Source organism: Topomyia yanbarensis, chromosome 2 (genome assembly GCF_030247195.1).
Source record: "Topomyia yanbarensis strain Yona2022 chromosome 2, ASM3024719v1, whole genome shotgun sequence".
NCBI classification, from domain to species: Eukaryota; Metazoa; Arthropoda; class Insecta; order Diptera; family Culicidae; genus Topomyia; species Topomyia yanbarensis.
In genome coordinates this window covers 382,861,882-382,882,093 of record NC_080671.1, presented here as the reverse complement: position 1 = coordinate 382,882,093, position 20,212 = coordinate 382,861,882, and the positions used below count along the sequence as shown (strand labels likewise).

At 39.6% G+C, this 20,212-nt stretch overlaps 1 protein-coding gene across 3 annotated transcripts in view; it reads right to left on the bottom strand.

The window, feature by feature from the left end:
- Window positions 1-1,591: 1,591 nt before the first annotated feature.
- LOC131684692 (MFS-type transporter SLC18B1-like) overlaps window positions 1,592-20,212 on the bottom strand; it is a 39,662-nt gene continuing 21,041 nt past the window's right edge. The window contains exons 2-8 of one of the 3 annotated variants that reach the window (XM_058967784.1): window positions 18,612-18,929; window positions 18,221-18,551; window positions 17,993-18,158; window positions 17,840-17,935; window positions 2,734-3,054; window positions 2,243-2,371; window positions 1,592-2,177 (exon numbers count right to left, since the gene is read on the bottom strand). In XM_058967784.1, the coding sequence (XP_058823767.1) occupies window positions 2,093-2,177; window positions 2,243-2,371; window positions 2,734-3,054; window positions 17,840-17,935; window positions 17,993-18,158; window positions 18,221-18,551; window positions 18,612-18,929 (1,446 nt within the window). In that variant the 3' untranslated portion in view covers window positions 1,592-2,092. Of the gene's footprint in view, window positions 2,178-2,242; window positions 2,372-2,450; window positions 2,649-2,711; window positions 3,055-17,839; window positions 17,936-17,992; window positions 18,159-18,220; window positions 18,552-18,611; window positions 18,930-20,212 lie in introns of those variants that run through there. The other 2 variants (XM_058967785.1, XM_058967786.1) reach the window with 2 other exon arrangements.

The following is a 20,212-nucleotide window of genomic DNA, read 5'->3' as shown; positions in this document are numbered from 1 at the left end:
AGTGTCAGGTGACCTATGATAAGACTGCTTTGCGTCTTCTTCGACAAGGATCGTCTGCATGACCGTTTGGTTGTGCCACCCGTCATGCATGCAGTAAATCTAGACCTTTTATTCAAAACGACATATCTACAATGAGTGACTCTCTTTGTTTACTTTCTCTTCTGTTGATAATTCTGTCGCTTTAACATTTATTCCTCAACTCTTTGCATAATATGCTAGTCAAGACCACCGTCTTTCGATCTTTACTGTAAAATAAGTGAAAAGTGCTATAGTGACGCCGTAAAAATCGAAAGAGAAAGTAAACAAAGAGAGTCACTCATTGTAGAAATGTCTTTTTGAAAAAAAAAAAAAACGCTCAAGAAATGGGTTTTTGTAGCAATATTTTTTTCTCTTTGAGAGACCGTCAATGTTCTCTCTTGCGAGACCGTCAATATACCAGCAAGCTCTGCCCCAAATCCGAAGCAAACAGCATCTGGTCTTAGACATTTGAGAAGAAACTAGGAGCTTCCGACGCTTCCAAGAATGATATTTCAACCAGAGATTCAACATGGTGCAGGTTGGACCTAGGTTGGGAACCGGCAGCTTTGTGATATTGCGGAACTCCTCGCAGCATCGAGGAGACTTAAATTTTCACGATACGGCACGGGATAATTTTGTGGATGATAATTAATCTAGCTTACTCTACGATCTTTGCAACAACTTTAAATTGGTGGCCTGCTTTACTACCCATGATTCCCCTTGTTTCTATGAAACAGACAAAACGAGCGGAAAAAGTTTACAATAATTTTCGCTATTTTTTGTTGAAATTTGAAGTTTTTGTCTTGTTCGTTGTTTATTCTGGACCAACAGGACCGTCTTCTGGCCCCTTTGGTAGATTCTCAGTTATGCGCCTTTTTGCTGTTTACTTTGGCTTTCTTTTTCAGTTCGACTTTCGAACAATAATTTTGTGAGTACCTGGGAATTATACTCCTATCCTGAGTTATTTTATGACTTAACCTCACTTATTTTATAAAGCAAACCAAGATTTAAGCACCCTCCTAAGGTTGGCGCCCTTGGCGGGGACCAGCCTGGCCAGCCACACGCTACGGCTCTGTGATGCCAGAATATGTGGAATACAATTCCACAAATAATAGTGCTCCTACGTTTTAGCATGACCAGTCTTGGGGTATGAACGTGGTAGGAAGCGGCCAATGCAGTGCTTATCTGCAATTGACCAAGTTCAATGCTGAATAATCACCTAGCCTCAATGAAGCCGGAAATGAACCAGAGTTAATGTGATGTTCACTATCATTTGAATAAGAGGGTAAAAACAATACTGATACTAACACTTGCAAAGCTGTTCGCGTTGAAAAACAGAAACTTCGTGTCGAGATTACCGAATCGGCTTCGAAGGCAATTATGATAAAGAAAAGCAATCAGCTGCTAGGTTGATCAAGTTGCTGGTCATAGGTCCTCAATAACGAATACAAATGTAGGACATAGCGTTGTTAGCCTACGGCACTCGCTCTATATGTAGCCAATCTGGGATCGGGTCCCAACCCCCGCACGGAGGATTCTAAACCGAATTAGAACAAAAAAAGCGTTATTATATTTAATTTATAAATAGCCTTATTTATTGGGCCTTTATCATTCGTTCTTGTACAGTTTCTTATCTCCTTGTTTGTTATTTGCACTGTAGCCTACAAATGCACGACTTGTTTTTTTTTGTTCTCGATTTCATCTCACATTCGCAAACATTGCCAGTGTTTTGTTCGTCATGAAGATGCTCTATTAAATATAGATTCGATTTTTTTTCCGTTTCATCAAATTACGATGATAAAAATGTTGAACTGCTAACTGAGTACAATGTAGTAGATTGGAAAGGTGCTTCGCCGAACCATTCCACATTTCGATCGTAGTCATGTTCTCGCCAAGAGATTCGTTATATGGTTGCAGTCTTTCGTTTGACAATCTGCTTTTTTGAACATTTTTCTTCAACAGCGTTGATTTTTTTCAAAGTCTTATGAGTAGCGTTGTGTTTTTAAATACATATATGTACACCTACTAGTTGAGCGGGAGAGTATGGCGGGTATTACAGAGTAGAGGGCAGACCTTAGGCCATAGTATCCTGGTATGCAGGTCTAGCATCGAAACTGCCATACCGTGGGCCATAGTGTGCTGCATTGTTGGATTCAAGTCTGCGAAAATAAAAGCGTTGTTGAGATAGGAAAAATCTTAGTTTTATATAGACAAAGATACTTACTCCGTAACCGAACGCGCCCAGCGGCCTTGCTTGCTGCTGTAGCTATTGCTAAGGATCAAACTGTTGGCAGATAGACGCCACGATTCTATGCTGATGGAATGTTGGCTACCCAAAAAGCCCGGTTTGTTGCTGGAAACAAAAAAAAGCGAACATTAATGAGTGGCCCTTATCAGGATGAACTTGCCCTTAATCAAAACGCTGGTGTGTGTTACTGGGATGAGGATGATTGACATTTATTGTAAACAAGTAATTGATAACAGCATACAGACTAGTGACAACGTATATTGTATATGCGTTGAGGAGGTTAGTGTTCTTTTTTAGCTACCCATGAATGAATATGATTTATCCAATTTACTATTAATGCTACTATTATTTACACTGAATGATAGGTAGATGGGTGTAGAATCTGTGAAAAATAATAAAAATGTAAATATGAGGAGAAATCTTTGCAATGAAATGATCTATGTACCGAGAGTCCAACGGATACATACCCTCGGGCGGTTATATCCAAGCTACTGCTACGGCTAGCCATGGCACTGTCCGATGGTTGACCGTCCTGAATCTTGAGGAGCGACTCCACCGAAATATCCTTGTATGGCGTGGGTGCACGATCGAACATGATGAACAGTAAAATGATGGTACCCACGATAATCTGTAGTCCTACAATGAATACTGTCGATCCGCGGAAGCCTATGGCATCGAACAGCAGTCCGCTAACCGATGGACCTACGAAGGCACCGAACGCGAACGTTGAAGTCCAAAGACCGGAGATCAAGCCGTACGTTTCAATACTGTCCGGAAGACCTTTGGCGCTGTGGGATTGAAGGTATATAAGTTAGATACGAAAATCACTTGTTTGTGTGTACTAAAATTCGGCCCTGGAAATAATGTGTTCCCAATAACGTCGCGTCATTATCTACATTTAGGTTACCGCCTGAAGTTCAAAGTCAATTTAGCTAACGTTTCTCAACGTTTTGCACTCAATGTACTACGCTACTTCTGAGAACTAATGGCAAAAGAACTTAGAGCCAAGGTGACTGAAAATATTCAATATCAGAAGCAGTTTAATCCGGGTAGCTTACAAGCTATAGATCCCATCTTCTTTTTATAGCAATTTCTAATGACTTAGTCGCGGTTCAAGTTACAGGGTGCACAAAAAATGTGTCACATTTTTGAGAGGACTTTGAACACTATATGACAGTTGAGGCCCTGGAGATCTCACAAAAATATTAAATATCTGAAATACAGATTCAAACTTAACCTGCGTAGTTCAAAAGAAATCTGTAAATTTTCATTTAATCAGATGTAACGTGTCGATGCTGAAACACTTACTTGGACATGATGAAAAACCCACAACCACCATCCCCAGCTTATTTTGGTATGCCTGGTGGGTGAAGGTGATGGAAATGAGAGACTTTTGGAGATTGGGATTGTAGTAGGAGGTATGTGGTGGTAATATGAGTAATGTGTGGTGGTGAATGATCTAAGGGAAGTTTCATGGGGTGTGGGGTTTGGAGGAATGGTGGTTTGATTTGTAGAGGGAGAATTCCTCCAGCACACACCCCTGTCAAAATTCAGAATACCTGGCCTGGATTATGTTGACGATTTTCAAAGTGATGGCAATACCTTTTTATTTGAGTGGCAAAATTGTGACAAATGAATCATGCCCAAAAAAATCAATTTGAGCCAATAATTTTTTTTCTCGAGATTTCATGCATTTTACAGGCATTTTGGGCTAAAATTACATTTGGCTCAGGCGGAGTATGACGTGATAAACCTACTAAAGGCTACGGCCTTACATCTATTTAGTCTTTCTACATACACCGGGATTCCAACGTCACTTTCAACCGTGTGTTTTAAGTTGTTCTGCAAAAAGAAACGCTCGGTCTGGACTGACGTATTGAATGATATTACTACTGAATTGCAAATATGATAATACTGATGGTACTTTCGTAAGCCTAAGTTGCAGCAGTTCCAGTTCACAAAAACTCGGTCGTATTGAACAAAATTTAAATTCATTGAACGCGACGTTGGGTGAGTAGAGCTTTTTTGTCCGCTACTCATGATGACAAGAATAATCAACTGTTTCCTTTGTTCTCGAGAAAATACAGACTAGATCGAGAGGCCTGTTGTTCACTTGGATCTATTGTACTTCTGACTCCAGCAGAAGTAGAAAGTAGACTCTGATATTTGCACTTTAAAGTGAACTTACACATTGTTTTGTTTCTGAAGTGAACTTACACATTACTTTTTGAGAAACAGCTCAATTATTATTGAGTAAATTTACAAAATGTTTATGCAACCGAATTCCTTGAATTACTTGGAAATGTTTTCATACCACGGTGTTAAAGATAGTTTGAACTTTGCGCCAGTAAAGTAGTCTTCAAACACTCACACACAGTCACACATATGACCATCACACTAGGTAAGATCAGGTGTGTCTAGAAGTTTTGGATTCAAAAAAAGAAATTCTCGTCTTTTGCCACAAGTGTAATATTAATATTAACTATATGAAAAAGGAGGATTATATGATGATCTGTGCTTCATATAGCATCAAACATAAAACTCACGGTTGATCGCAATGCCTAATGCAAGGATCACACCTTAATTTTGGAAAAAGTGTTCTCTTTATCTTTGTTGTGAGTTTACATATTCGTTTTTTTGAGAAATAGTTCATTCATTATTGAGTAAATTCACAAATCGTTTAGGTACGGAATCGAATTTCTTAAGTCACGTAGATGTGTTTTCATATTCAGTATCGGTTTAGTTTTGTCACGTAGTGTCTTTACGCTTGGGCAAACTGGACCAGAGCCAGGGGTCCCGGAATGTCAGGGGCCCAACTTAGGATGAATTTAAATCATTCTATATATATATATATATATATATATATATATATATATATATATATATATATATATATATATATATATATATATATATATATATATATATATATATATATATATATATATATATACATATATATATATATATATATATATATATATATATATATATATATATATATATATATATATATATATATATATATATATATATATATATATATATATATATATATATATATATAAAGGCTATTATTTTATACCACTCATATCAATAGGGTCGAGTAATTTCGATGTTTCGTTAGGAAAACATTTTAAAAAATTTTACATTACAATTAAGGTATTGTATAGAGCTTCCATTTCTCGCCGGTTTTCAGCTTCTCGGGATTTGAATAAAATTCCAAGTAAATCACGGGATCCCGGGAATACAGAAGAAGAATAGAAAAAGTGACTAGTTTTCTTGAAAATAAAAGAATAAACTGAAAAAAATCAAACCCTATTGGTTGCATGTGCACATGTCTGTATTAAGAGAGAGAGAGAGAGAGAGAGAGAGAGAGAGAGAGAGAGAGAGAGAGAGAGAGACCTAAAAAATTGATGATAATGTTTACTAACAAAAATTAAAATGGACAATTCAGAATTGTTCCCATATTTTATCTGCATTTAATGCATTAAAAAGTGTTAAGCTTCCGCGATAGACTTCTAAATTAGTAATGTTTACCCATCTATCTATGTGAATTTACAGTAACTCTACCCTACTCCACTATTTCTCTTTCTTGGCCCAGAAACTCTTCATCCTCAAACAACACACTATAACTAAGAAAACCAAATTGCTATTGCTAAGTCTGGCAGTATGCTGCTAACTGCGCATTCACTTATAAATGCTATTAAAAGAAACGCAATGCATCAGTCTCTACGCATCGCTCGATCGAGATAGAAGTGTTTTGTTTTCGGTCTGTTGGAAAAAGAACAGTACAGTGCAGTAATCCGCGTTCAAGGTTATTTTGCCATTCTCTGCCTCTTCGAGGTTTGGACTTTTATTTTCTTTTGTGCGTGTGTTAACCGTTAGGCCACATTCCTCAACCTTTTGTTCGTAAAGCGAGGATTGAACAATAACCAGCTATTTAAGCTGGACTGGTGCGTCGTGGGAAACGAGTATACAGATAAGTGAAATCTACCTTTTTGATACATTTACGGCTTTTTCCCGTCTGCGCGGGTGCTGACCCCGTGCATTGACGGTGTCGATGGCTTCCTCCCCGGATGGCCAAATGGAGATCGAGTCGACTCCTAAGGCTCTCCCCCGACCCAAACAATATCCAGAGCTCTCGACCGGTCCCTTTGTGGTCTTCTTTCGGCCCAAAACAAAATCGCTGAATCTATTACAGATTTCAAAAGACCTGACGGAACGGTTCTCGGCTGTGATCGAAATAAAAAAGGTCCGCTCAGACAGGCTGAGGGTCGTGCTGACTAACTCAAAGCAGGCAAACGATATTGCTTGCTGCGAGCACTTTACGAAGGACTATCACGTGTATATTCCAGCTGTGAAAGTACAGTCTGAAGGCGTTGTCACCGATGACAGTTTGACATGCGAGGATCTGCTGCAGTACGGGGTTGGCCGTTTCAGAGACCGCTTACTTCAGCCAGTGAAAATACTCGAGTGCAAGCGTTTGCACTCAGTAGTAGTTGCGGGGGATGGTTCAAAAACGTACCCCCAATCAAACTCTTATCGGTTGACCTTCGCTGGTACCGCTTTGCCAAATTACGTCCTCTTGCACAAGGTTCGTCTGCCTGTGCGTCTGTTTGTGCCGCGGGTCATGAATTGCACAAAGTGTAAACAATTGGGTCACACAGCCACCCATTGTAGCAATAAGGCCCGCTGTGGAAAATGCGGGGAGAATCATCTAGATGATTCGTGCAGTAAGAATGCTGAGAAGTGTCCTTACTGTGCAGAAAATCTGCATGATATCTCGGCATGTCCCGCGTACAAACTACGCGGGGATAAACTAAAACGTTCCCTTGCTGGACGATCCGAACGTTCTTTTGCAGAAATGCTAAAGAAAGCTACACCACCAACCTCAACAAACATCTATGCTCACTTGCCTCCTAACGAGGGCGAGGCTGATGACCCACAAGAGGGAACATCTACTAGGGCGCCTAGAAGTTATAGGAAGAGGAGGAACATTTCCTCTCCTAAAGTTCGTTGTAAAGGCCAGAAGGTATCCCTTGACGGGACTCAGAAAGTCACATCTATTGGAAGTGTTGCAACCAAACCGAAGCAATTAGCTCCTGGTCTCGGAGGATTAAACTCAGAGAAGGAGTTCCCAGCACTTCCCGGAACATCAAAAATCCCAAGTGTTCCTCTGTTTCAGTTCGAGAATAATCGCGGCACTGGAATTATCAAACTCTCGGACATTGTGGACTGGATAATAAAAACTTTCAATATAACTGATCCTATTAAAAGTCTTATGTTAGCTTTTCTCCCTACAGTAAGAACATTTTTGAAGCAGTTGACTGCTAAATGGCCCCTCCTCTCAGCGATTGTATCCTTCGATGGCTAACTCATCGAACGAGGTCACGGATTTGATCACTGTTCTACAGTGGAATTGCAGAAGTATCATCCCGAAAATCGATTCCTTCAAAATTTTAATAAATAATTTGAGTTGCGATGCATTTGCATTATGTGAAACTTGGTTAACTTCCGACATAGATCTCAACTTCCACGACTTTAATATTATTCGCCTGGATCGAGACACCCCCTATGGAGGAGTGCTTTTGGGGATCAAAAAGCGCTATTCCTTCTACAGAATTAACCTTCCCTCGATAACAGGTATTGAAGTTGTCGCTTGTCAAGTAACAACCAAAGGCAAAGATCTTTGCATAGCTTCCATATATATTCCCCCCAACACCGCGATTGGGCATCGCCGGCTACATGACATCATAGAATCCCTGCCTGCACCGCGACTAGTTTTAGGCGACTTTAACTCTCACGGTACGGAATGGGGTTGCCTTTATGATGATAACCGTTCCTCTTTAATTCACAATATTTGCGACAACTTCAACATGACAATTCTAAACACGGGTGAAATGACACGGATTCCTCCCCCACCAGCGCGCCCAAGCGCATTAGATTTATCCCTTTGCTCGACCTCGCTAAAGTTAGAATGCGCGTGGAAGGTAATCCCTGATCCCCACGGTAGCGACCATCTGCCGATCGTAGTCTCAATCAATAACGGCTCAAGGCCATTGGAAACAATCAATATTTCGTATGACCTCACACGAAATATCGATTGGAAGAGCTATGCTGCCGCGATATCCGACAACATCGAATCTACTCAAGAACTTCCTCCGGAGGAAGAGTACAGCTTTTTGGCTGGCTTGATTCTCGACAGCGCGAATCAAGCTCAGACTAAGCCAGTACCCGGCGCGAACATACAAAAACGCTCTCCTAATCCGTGGTGGGACAAAGAGTGCTCAGACGTGTACGCAGAGAAGGCCGCCGCGTTTAAGACCTTCCGGAACGACGGGTTACCCGCTAGTTTTCGACAGTACGCGACGTTAGACAAGCGAATGAAGAGTTTGATGAAAGCCAAAAAAGGCGGTTATTGGCGCCGGTTCGTCGACGGATTAACGAGAGAAACATCGATGAGCACTCTTTGGGGAACAGCCCGACGTATGCGAAATCGAAACAATACTAATGAGAGCGTGGAATATTCAAACCGTTGGATATTCGATTTCGCCAAGAAGGTTTGTCCGGATTCCGCCCCGGCACAGAAGATCTACCGCGCCGCGTCCCGTCACGATAACGCGAACGAAACACCTTTTTCGATGGTGGAGTTCTCACTTGCTCTCTTGTCGTGTAACAATAAAGCTCCAGGGCCAGACAGAATCAAATTCAACTTGTTGAAGAATCTGCCAGACTCTGCCAAGAGACGCTTGTTGAACTTATTTAATAAGTTTCTTGAGGCTAACATTGTCCCACACGATTGGAGGCAAGTGAAGGTCATCGCCATCCAAAAACCAGGAAAACCAGCCTCCGACCACAATTCGTATCGACCGATCGCAATGCTATCTTGTATCCGGAAGTTGTTCGAGAAAATGATCCTATCCCGCCTCGACAATTGGGTCGAAGCAAATGGCTTACTGTCAGATACACAATTTGGCTTTCGCAAAGGCAAAGGGACGAATGATTGTCTTGCGTTGCTCTCAACCGAAATTCAAATGGCCTATGCTAGTAAAGAGCAGATGGCATCAGTGTTCCTAGATATAAAGGGGGCTTTTGATTCAGTTTCTATCAACATTCTTTCAGAGAAGCTGCACCAGCATGGTCTTTCAGCGACTTTAAACAACTTTTTACTAAACTTGTTGTCGGAAAAGCACATGCATTTTTCGCATGGTGACTTATCGACATCACGATTTAGCTACATGGGCCTTCCCCAGGGCTCATGTCTAAGCCCCCTGTTATACAATTTCTACGTCGACGACATTGATGAATGTCTTGACAATTCCTGCACGTTAAGACAACTTGCAGACGATGGCGTGGTGTCTGTTACGGGACCCAAAGCTGTCGATCTACAAGGACCATTACAGAATACCTTGGACAATTTGTCTGCATGGGCTATTAAGCTGGGTATCGAATTCTCCACGGAGAAAACTGAGCTAGTTGTATTTTCTAGGAAGCGTGAACCAGCACAACTACAGCTTCTATTAATGGGTCAAACTATAGCTCAGGTCTTCACAGTAAAATATCTAGGGGTCTGGTTCGACTCGAAAGGTACTTGGGGATGCCATATTCGGTATCTGAAACAGAAATGCCAGCAAAGGATCAACTTTCTTCGTACAATAACCGGAACGTGGTGGGGTGCCCACCCAGGAGACCTAATTAGGTTGTATCAAACAACGATACTGTCGGTACTGGAATACGGATGCTTCTGCTTTCGATCCGCCGCGAACATACATTTCATCAAACTCGAAAGAATTCAGTATCGTTGTTTGCGTATCGCCTTAGGGTGCATGCAGTCGACCCATACGATGAGTCTCGAAGTACTGTCGGGCGTTCTCCCGCTGAAAAATCGATTTTGGGAACTCTCATATCGATTGCTCATTAGATGCGATATCTTGAACCCGTTGGTGATTGAAAATTTCGAAAGGCTTGTTGAGCTCAATTCTCAGACCCGTTTTATGTCCCTGTACTTTGACTACATGGCGCAAAATATTAATCCTTCTTCTTACAATCCCAACCGTGTGCATTTCATAAATACTTCTGAATCTACTGTTTTCTTCGACACATCCATGAAAGATGAGATTATTGGAATTCCGGACCATATACGCCCACAAGTGGTTCCAAATATTTTTTATAATAAATTCCGAGAAGTCGACTGTTCTAAGATGTTTTATACTGACGGATCAAACCTCGAAGGGTCCACTGGCTTCGGTATTTTCAATCAAAAGTTCACCGCCTCCTACAAACTCAGTGACCCTGCTTCAGTTTACGCCGCAGAACTAGCTGCTATTCAGTATACCCTTGGAGTCATTGACACATTACCCGCAGACCATTACTTCATCGTCTCGGATAGTCTGAGTTCTATTGACGCTATTCGCTCGATGAAACATGGAAAGCATTCCTCGTATTTTTTGGGGAAAATACGGGAGCTACTGAGTGCTTTATCTGACAAATCTTTCCAGATTACCTTGGTGTGGGTCCCTTCTCATTGCTCCATTCCGGGCAATGAGAAGGCGGACTCTTTAGCTAAGGTGGGTGCCATTGAAGGTGACGTTTTTGAAAGACCAATTTGCTTCCACGAATTTTTCAGTATTACTCATCAGAGAACCCTCGAAAGTTGGCAAACCTCGTGGAGCAATGGGGAGCTAGGAAGGTGGCTACATTCGATAGTCCCTAAGGTATCGACGAAACCTTGGTTCAAGGGGATGGATGTGGGTCGTGACTTCATTCGTGTGATGTCCCGACTCATGGCGAACCATTACACGCTGGATGCACATCTCCGACGTATTGGGCTCGTGGAGAGTGGTATCTGCGCTTGTGGCGACGGTTATCATGATATAGAGCACATAGTCTGGGCGTGCACCGAGTACAGTTCCGCCAGGTCTCGGCTTATGGACACCCTCCGGGCCCGAGGAAGACCACCCAACGTCCCGGTTCGAGATGTGTTGGCAAGCCGCGATGTCCTCTATATGTCCCTTATATACACCTTCATAAAAACCATCAATATCCAACTTTAACTGCCCCTTTTTCCTTATCATTCTCAGAAGCGCTCTTTTCCACCTGTACCATACACCCACGATGGTTTGATGCGACTCCAAGGCGACACAAAACATCCCTGTCGAATGAGCCAACAAACACGAGACCTAAAGCACGAACATCACACGCACAACTCGAAATGTAGCCGATCAACATCTGAGCCGCACTACGAAATCGTCTGGAGAAACCCCTGCCATCTCGAGAACGACCACCCGGCGTCCCAGTACATGATTCTTCCTGATGAAGACCACCCTGATTCTGTAATCCATCCGTTGATCTCCCGAAGTCTGAAACTGAAATAATGTTCTCCCCCTGCCATGTTTGTCCACCCTAATTCCCCTGACTCTTATACACAGAAGTAACACCCCTTCCCCCCCCCCCCCCAAATATCTTCATGAAGCATTTAGCTCTTCTTGCCTTTTCTAGTTTTAACTATTATATTATATGATCTCGTTGAAAATGCCCAACTCTACTACCACATAAAATAACTCTAATTAATGTCTCCGAATCTTTACAAAATTTAATCACGCCCTCTAATTATTTCTACTTTTAAGATAGTCGTAAAAATTTTCCCCCTTAGTTAAACATTATTTGCTCCAATAATCTCATTGCTAAAAATGTCAAACCATATTGCCATAAAAACTAAATGACCCCTCTAATCTTACGAAAACTATACTACCCCCTTGTGTATATGTATAGCTATAAATTAGCCTTAGTTTAATTTAAAAAATCAATATGTAAGCCCCTAGTTTTAAGTAATTTAAAATGTAAAACAAAACAAAATTGGCACCTTTAAGCTAACGCAAACCTGCCTTATCAAATAAACGAATTGAAAAAAAAAAAAAAAACGCAATGCATATTGCTAGCCTTAATTGTTATCTCATTTTTTCAATTGGTATTACAAAATATCCCATTTTGGTACCCTTAAGTAAAATACTATATGCTGATTTCTTCTCTGCGATGTGAGTGATGTGACGCTTAATCATACTCATCGAATGTTGGTCTTAAGGGGTTACACCACTGTAGAATTTTAAAAATATAAATTTTTAATTTATTAGTCTAAAATGTGCTTTAGGATGTTAGGAGGGATATCCCAAAACATGGAAGACGAAAACAATATATAAATATTCAAATTTTCAATTTATGTATACTTCGAGTGTACTATAAACTTGACCTGCGTTTTTTCTCGAAACCATTTTATTTTTTTGTTGCCTAATTTTTTTAATAAACGATTTTGTGTCGACCTTTATGACATTTTCGGCATTTTTTCACTCAAAAGTACACCATTTCGCGAAAAATCAAAATATCGAATAAAAATCCTACGTGTCACAGATAATCTGAAAAACTTAAGTTTTTGATGCTAGGTCAAAAATTACGGGAGATAATCTTCCGACTGTTCACCACTTCCAAATAAACGCACATGGGGGAAAATTCTGTACAGCTACCATCTTGAAATGAAATAATTCGAAAGAAATATTTTTTTTATTCATTACTTATGTTATAAATCCCAGGAGCCTCGAGTAGTCTACAGACGGTCCATGCCGGCATGCAAAATTCATTAAAAAAATTATATTACAGTTCAGGTATAACACATTGGACGAAACATGATTTCGATGAACCGACCAAATATTTCTGTAGACGTTCTAGAAACATTGCTTATTTTAAAAAGCGTTTGTGTTAAGCTCGTTATCTCTACAAACTAATTTTTATTCGCAAACCATTTCATTGAAGATTCAGCTATAGAAATAAGAAAGAAATGTTTAAAAATCAAATATGTCGGTTCATCGGTTGCGTAGATATCGTGCGCACCACTAGCGTTTCTGTAAGGAAATGATTCGGCGCAACGGTTTTATCCATTTTGGCATGAACACATGAACAATATTTGACAAAGGCTCGAATAAGGTTTGGACAATATACCTGAAAAAATTTCGAAAAAATTAGGAGAACTACAATTTGCACTTACTACTCCCTACAAATGATTACGGGTCGAGAACTTTCCGGAAGAATTTCTTTTGTAGAACGTAAACATTTTGGAATAAATAAAAAAAAATTTCTCGGGGTTCCTGAGCCCCGGGATCGAGAAAACACAATTTCCCGAAATAAGGGGAAACACAGGGAATCCGAATGTTACGGATTCCTGGGATAGAAGCTCTAGTATTGTGCATTTGTGCTAATTATTGTTAAAGTTCAAATTTATTTTACGTAGTCTCTTTCCAAACTGAGTGTCTATCACCTGACTCCTTTGTCTGAATCATAAGTTTGCCACTTCTTTACCAGCACCGTTCGAAATACCAATTTGTTCAGTATGAAGACTGTTAGTATTACTTAAAATGTACTCGTTCGCCTCTCCTAATTGATCACAATAAACGGATGCATAAAACGTCTGTCAAAATATGTAACAAAAATGTATCTTTCCAACAATTCGTGCAAAAAGAGAATATTTCAAAGAAACGTTAGTTCTATTCCTGTAGCAAAAAAATGCTAACATCGCATATGACTGACTGTCATGGCGACCGAAAGTGGCTTTTTCCAAAGTTTGAAATAGACTTTCATCGTACCAGGGACAAGAAGTTGAGAACTATACTGAGCAAAAAAAACAATGTAACTCTTGTAAATCTTGTTTTCTCAAATGGATACGTTTCATGGCATAAGCATGTTTGGATCGTAAACAAAATATATATTTACAAAGTATTTTTTTTTAGATTATTACTACATATTTGTAGTAAATTGTCACAATGTAATGTTAGGAGAGTTATAGTGATGGTGTCACATGAATAATCCTCGATATTACGAGTTGAAGGGTACACAGCAAATTCCCATATAAACTGGTACCACCATGATATCAAAATGATGTGAAACTTATTAAAATCTGTGCAAAATTACTGGGATTTGCTAGTCTAGTTCAATAATGACCAACCAAAGTCGCTTTGACCACATTGGCCACCTACGACGGTTCTTGATTCCATGTAAGCAGGAACTGAAAAATGCCCAAAGGAGGGAGTATAGGAAAGTTCCAAAATCGAATTTGTATTTTTGATACCATCAAATGTCTTTAAAAACGTCGAGATTTAATATAATCTCCAAAAATTTTTTAGAGTATCATTCTGAACATCGACAACCTTATCGCGACAATTTTTTTACTAATAGATTTTCTGCATTTTAATAGAAGCGTAGCTAGCGATATGCGGCGGGTGGTCTATCTTAATTAGTTCGGAAAATAAATTTCGTATATCACTTATAGGTGAATTAATCACTTAATGGTATACTCCTGTGGATGCGCAATCATAAGGGCAACAACTTCTCTGAACAAAGTATGCTTCTAAAGTTAACGGTTTACACGCTAGTGATTTTGAGCACGAAAACGACGTTTTAAAACACTGTATGGTGGTTCGGTTAGGGTTCATTCATCCCCTTCCCACAACCACCCGCATGATAAAATAAGTTAGCCGAAAGACAATATTGAGCTAATGCTGATAAAGCTAATTAAATATTGTATATTTTTATCTCAAGCTGGGGCGGATCCAGAATAAAATTTCCTAGTGGGCCTGAAATTTCAATTTTGAAATGAACACATTACATAATACGCAATAATGGCGTTTAATAAAAACCAGTAAAAAAATTTGGTTGAGTTTGAAACTACTTAAAAATTGAACCTAAACCTGAAATTTCTTAACAAGTTGAAAATTTTCGGCGAGGTTCGGACCCCCGGACCCTTTTTCTGGACTCACCGCTGGTGTCATGTGTTTCAGCGTCAACACATAGCATCTCAAGTTCGTGGCTGTCGATCCATTGTATGTATGTGCAAATCGTACTGAGTATGTAATATAAATTTCCACCATTGTATTGAACATAATCAACCATGGAATCGTAGTTTGGACAAATGAGAAAGGCACAATTGCACCGCTAGGTGGATTAAAACAGGTTGTTTGTTCCATTGTTTTAGGTAACACTGAAGATATGATAATTGGACGAAAATCTTTGGGTGACCTTTTGTCCTTTTCTCCAGCCTTTGTAATGAAGGTTGCCCTTACCTGTCTCCAGGCTTTTGGAATATAGCGTAGAGTAATATTGGCTCTAAATCATTCAGTTATGTATGTATTTATTGTCTCTTCCCTGTGTTGAAGAAGTGCCGGAAATATTTAATTTTGATTTTATTGTTTCAGAGGAACCTTTTGTAAGAATCCCGTCTTCATTTTTAAGTTTACCTAAACCGTTTGAATTGTCCTTCGACAGCGTTTTATGAAACCTAACAACTGCAGGAGTACTTTAAATTTTTTTGCGAGTGCATTTGCAGTCTTTACGTTAGGCTTCTTAATATTTTGTTATGATCCGTTAGGGGTCTTTTGTGTTCATCCCTGACACCTGGGTACAGTGGTCGGAAACGTCAAAACCGTAAACTTAATTCACTAGAGGCCAAACCATCGAATATTTTGTTCATATGAATATTTCGGACAATCTGATAAAATTTAAAATGAGGTATGGCTTACTAGAAAAATTAACTTTTTAGACTGACGAGGTAGAAGACACCATCTTCGACAAAGTTTTATAAATGATCGTAATGAAGAATTTTGTTGAACAACTTGAGCTTGTACCTTTATCGATTTCTAAATCGATTTCTGTGGCAACCCCCTTGAATTTAGTTTTTTCAATATAACTTTTCGTGCAAACAATGTCCAGACAAATATTGCGGTATTGAAGCCACATACTAATGTTGAAGACTGTATGTAAAAATACTCATTCGTTTCAAAGTAATTGAAAAAAAAATTTTTTTTTACCCCAACTTCAACTACGTATAAGAGACAAAGGTGCAAACCAAAATTGGACGAGTAGGCACTATTTTCGATGCCAAGACTATGCATAATAATGGTAATAATGTTTGATGCGTGGCACTCTAGAATCTTATGAATAGGGTAAGCTCACTATTTCATATTTTTTGACTTTTTCCATATAAATCAACGAAAAAAATTGTTTTCGGATTTTTTAGTTAAATTTTGTAATTAATGGTTTAACATTCTTTTGTAAGCATTAATTCATTATGATATGTGTATTTGAGTATATATTAGTTTGGGATCTCCAATGACATTAAAAACTCCATATTTTTGCTCCCTCGTTTATAAAATCGGAAATAATCACGCATAAGTGAAAATTATTCTTGTTATTGAATATCAAACCAAAAATTAGTTGGCGTAAAAAATATAAAAATCTTCAATAACTTTGAAACGAATGAGTATTTTTACATACAGTCTTCAGCAATGTTATGTGGTCTTAATGCCTCCACATTGTGTTGGAACGTGGTTTGCACGAAAAGTCGCAATGGAAACACTTATATTAAAAAAACTAAATTTAAGGGGGTTGCCATGGAAAATGCATTACAAATCGATTACCTTAAGTCCAACAAGCTCAAGTTATTCAACAAAATTCTTGATTACGAGCATTTATGAAACTTTGTCAAAGAAAACCAACTTTCTACATCAGTATGAAAAGTTATTTTTCTAGTTCAATCGTAGTAAGCTATGCCTCATTTTAATTTTTATCAGATCGTGTGGAATATTCATACGAACAATTCCTCCACGCAGTGAATATGTTCGATGGTTTGGCCTCTAGTGAATGAAGTTCACGTTTTTGGGGTTTCCATCCACTGTGCTGTGGCTTTTGCTCTATTGAACAACCTACCGACATTTTTTTTATTACTCCACCTAGAAACATTTCTATTTGAAATTTGAATCTCGGAGAGGATAACTGGCTCCTTGATACTGCAGATCATTTTTGATCATCATACCCTGCAATAGTTGATACTTGTTCAATCATAGAGGTTCCTTAGCTGAGTAGTGCCCAGGGGCCCCGAGTGGTCTTAGGACGGCCATGGTTTTACCCCTAAAACACCAGTTAAGTAAGATTTTTTTTATGTAACGGTCTAATTTTTACCTATTGAAAATTGATGTGGAATGAAAATATAAAACTATAATATATACCTCCGTCGTTCGTGAATGCATTTTGACAATCTATAGCTTGGTAGAAAGATATTTTCATAAGCTTTATGTGCGCATAGCTCGACTAAATCGCATGTTTGTTCTAAATGTAATTGTTTTTGGACAAAATAAACCAAATTTTAGAGAATGAACAACACATAAAAAAGATTCCTCGTCAAATGGTCACGTTAGGCCTTTCGTTTGAAACTAGTTTCGCTAAGATCGGTTTAGCCATTGATTGCTGAGAGAATTACATGACATTAGCACATACATACAGACACAGACATACACACATACATTGGGCCAATTTGTCGGAATGAGTCGAATAAGTTTTCAAATTTTGAGCGAATCCTACACACTTTTTTTTGTAAGAAATGTAAAAAGTTGGTATTCGTCTGACGTTAAATTGTATGTAGATTTTCCCTTACAAAATTGAAAGAGAAAAAGAACCTTCGTCTAAACTAAAGCAATGTTTCAACAACAACGTTACATGAGCCGTACAAATAATTGAACAGTGTTGTATACTCACATCGCTGTCCTGAGTGAATCCGTGAAGCCTGACACTAAAACTGCCGCTATACCAAGGCCATGAAGCACTAATCCAATTATGACGAGCTCCAGTGTTCTAAATGGAGTAGATCGTTACAAATAAACTTAATCGCTCTCGCAAATCAATGCTTACGTGTCTGCTGGAAGAAAAGAGGCAGGTCCAATCATTAGAAAAGCTCCTACGACCAGGAAGCAACCAGCCGCAGAGCAAATTTTGGGATTTAGGAATTTATCAACCGTCCAGCCGAATGCTGGCGCCGTCAAGGCATAAATGCCACCATTGATAACGAACACAAGACCTGTTGATCAGAGAAAAAGTGTCTTTAAATTTAATTACTTTAGCTTTATTTGGTCCACTCACCTAATAAAATAGGACTCAGATCGAACTGCCGCAGATGAGGTTCCAACGTTGCACTGAGAAAACCAATCGATGCACTGGTGGCACAGATCGACAACGAACTGACCAGAACTCCCGGTATCTTCAGCACACTCCAGATTGAAGTAGTCTTGCCATTATTCTGATAAGGTTCATTGGCGTGTTTCGGGAGAATGCAAAGCGTTAGAATCGCCGTTACGAACAGGGCTGAACCCAGTATTACGAATGGCAGGTAGTATCCTCCGACTGAGTACAGGGCACCTCCCACCATGGGTCCAACGATTAAACCCAGTCCAAAGCAGGTTTCCAGTGATGCCTATTGAAGATAGAATTTAGCATTTTTTTTTAAATGTGGCAATTCAGTTTCTATTCTTACGAAGGTCGTTGCCACATTGTTTGGGAACTCCTTGGCAATGATGGCAAAGGATGCAGTGAGAAAAGCCGCATTTCCCAAAGCCTCCACAATCCGGATCACGAAGGCCAGCGTGATGAAGGGAACATGGTCCGGCACGCGATCCAACAGACCGAACAGTATTGCCGATGTACCAGTAGTGAAGATTCCACTGTTGAATAATACTTTTGGTCCAATCCGGTTGATGTACTGTCCATAGATTGGGGATATGATAAACACTACCAGCTCGAATACGCCAAACACAAGTCCATACTCGGTTGCGGTGGCGCCTTTCTTTTCTGCCTGTGAAATAGAGACAAGTAATAATAGTAAGAAACATCAGTTCTATGTGCATAGGCGATCATACGCGAGAGTTTTACAGATAATAATATCAACTGTCTGGGCTGAGAGATTTCGTTCCTTCAACTCTTCCATCCCCTAGAAACAGCAGTGCTATTTTCATCCCAGACGTTGTGCGAGTGCGAGTACGTAATTAGCGCCAGGATCGCATTTCAAAACTTTGAACCGTGGCGGCACATTGACGGTGTTACTGACTGGTAGCTTCTAAGCCGAGCTCAGATTGTTCAAGGTTATTGATGATTAATGTCTATTGTTGTTTGCTATAGATTAAACCAGCATGCCCTGGAGACAATCGAATCAAAAGTACTACGCAAAGAAAGTGAACTACTTGCATAGTAGTATTTTTAACATGAATGTTAGCTTTTTAGAATCACTTTAAGCTCTGCAACTGATAGCTTCCTATTTTCGTACACAAGCAATACATTAGACATATCAGCTTAAAAGCATCCCGATGTTGTACTGTTCACATGCTAAAAGTCAAATTAAGTCGCAACGATGTGTTCGGCCAACGTCGGTTGAATTTGATGGTCATTTCACATGTTGGCTCAATACGGCAGTGTTTCCGATAAGAAATAGTCACTTGGCAGAATTTTACGGATGAGACTTTAGCCGATGCACAAATTTTAATGGCGTTCAGGTTCGCAAATTCTCCTAATCAAAAATAAGTTTAGATTGCGGTTAACCTTGACACGAGCGTTGCTCCGGTTTTTAGGGTTTGGTATATTAGTTGACGGGGGTAGCAAGGGTTCAATGCTTAGGCTTGGCTTCAGCGCTATTTGTTTAATCGTTGGCGGCATGGGCTCCTTTTTAATAATTTTTTTATTCGTTTATTTGACACGGCTCATAGCGGTAGCTTAACGGAGTTGTGGACCTTTCATATGTTCACTATATGTTATAAAAAAAAACAATCAAATAATAGTAAAATATCCGTTGGATATCGTGCGCGCAACCATTTATTGCGAGCGGAAACCTTCTTTCGCGGAGGTGAATCATTTGTCTACTCGCATACAGGGTCAGGGGGAAAATTTAATTTTCTCTTGTTTTTCACGTCCAGGTCGTCATCGTTGAAGCTGGTTTGGTGCCCACGACCAGATTTTCTTCCCTGCCTCTTGCATATACGGTTGATCAGTGCAAACCCGACATCATTGTTATTGGCTTCCTTGTCGATGTCACTGTCAGTTGATTTTGGGGTGCTGGATACTACTTTGCTGTTGTCATTATGGTCT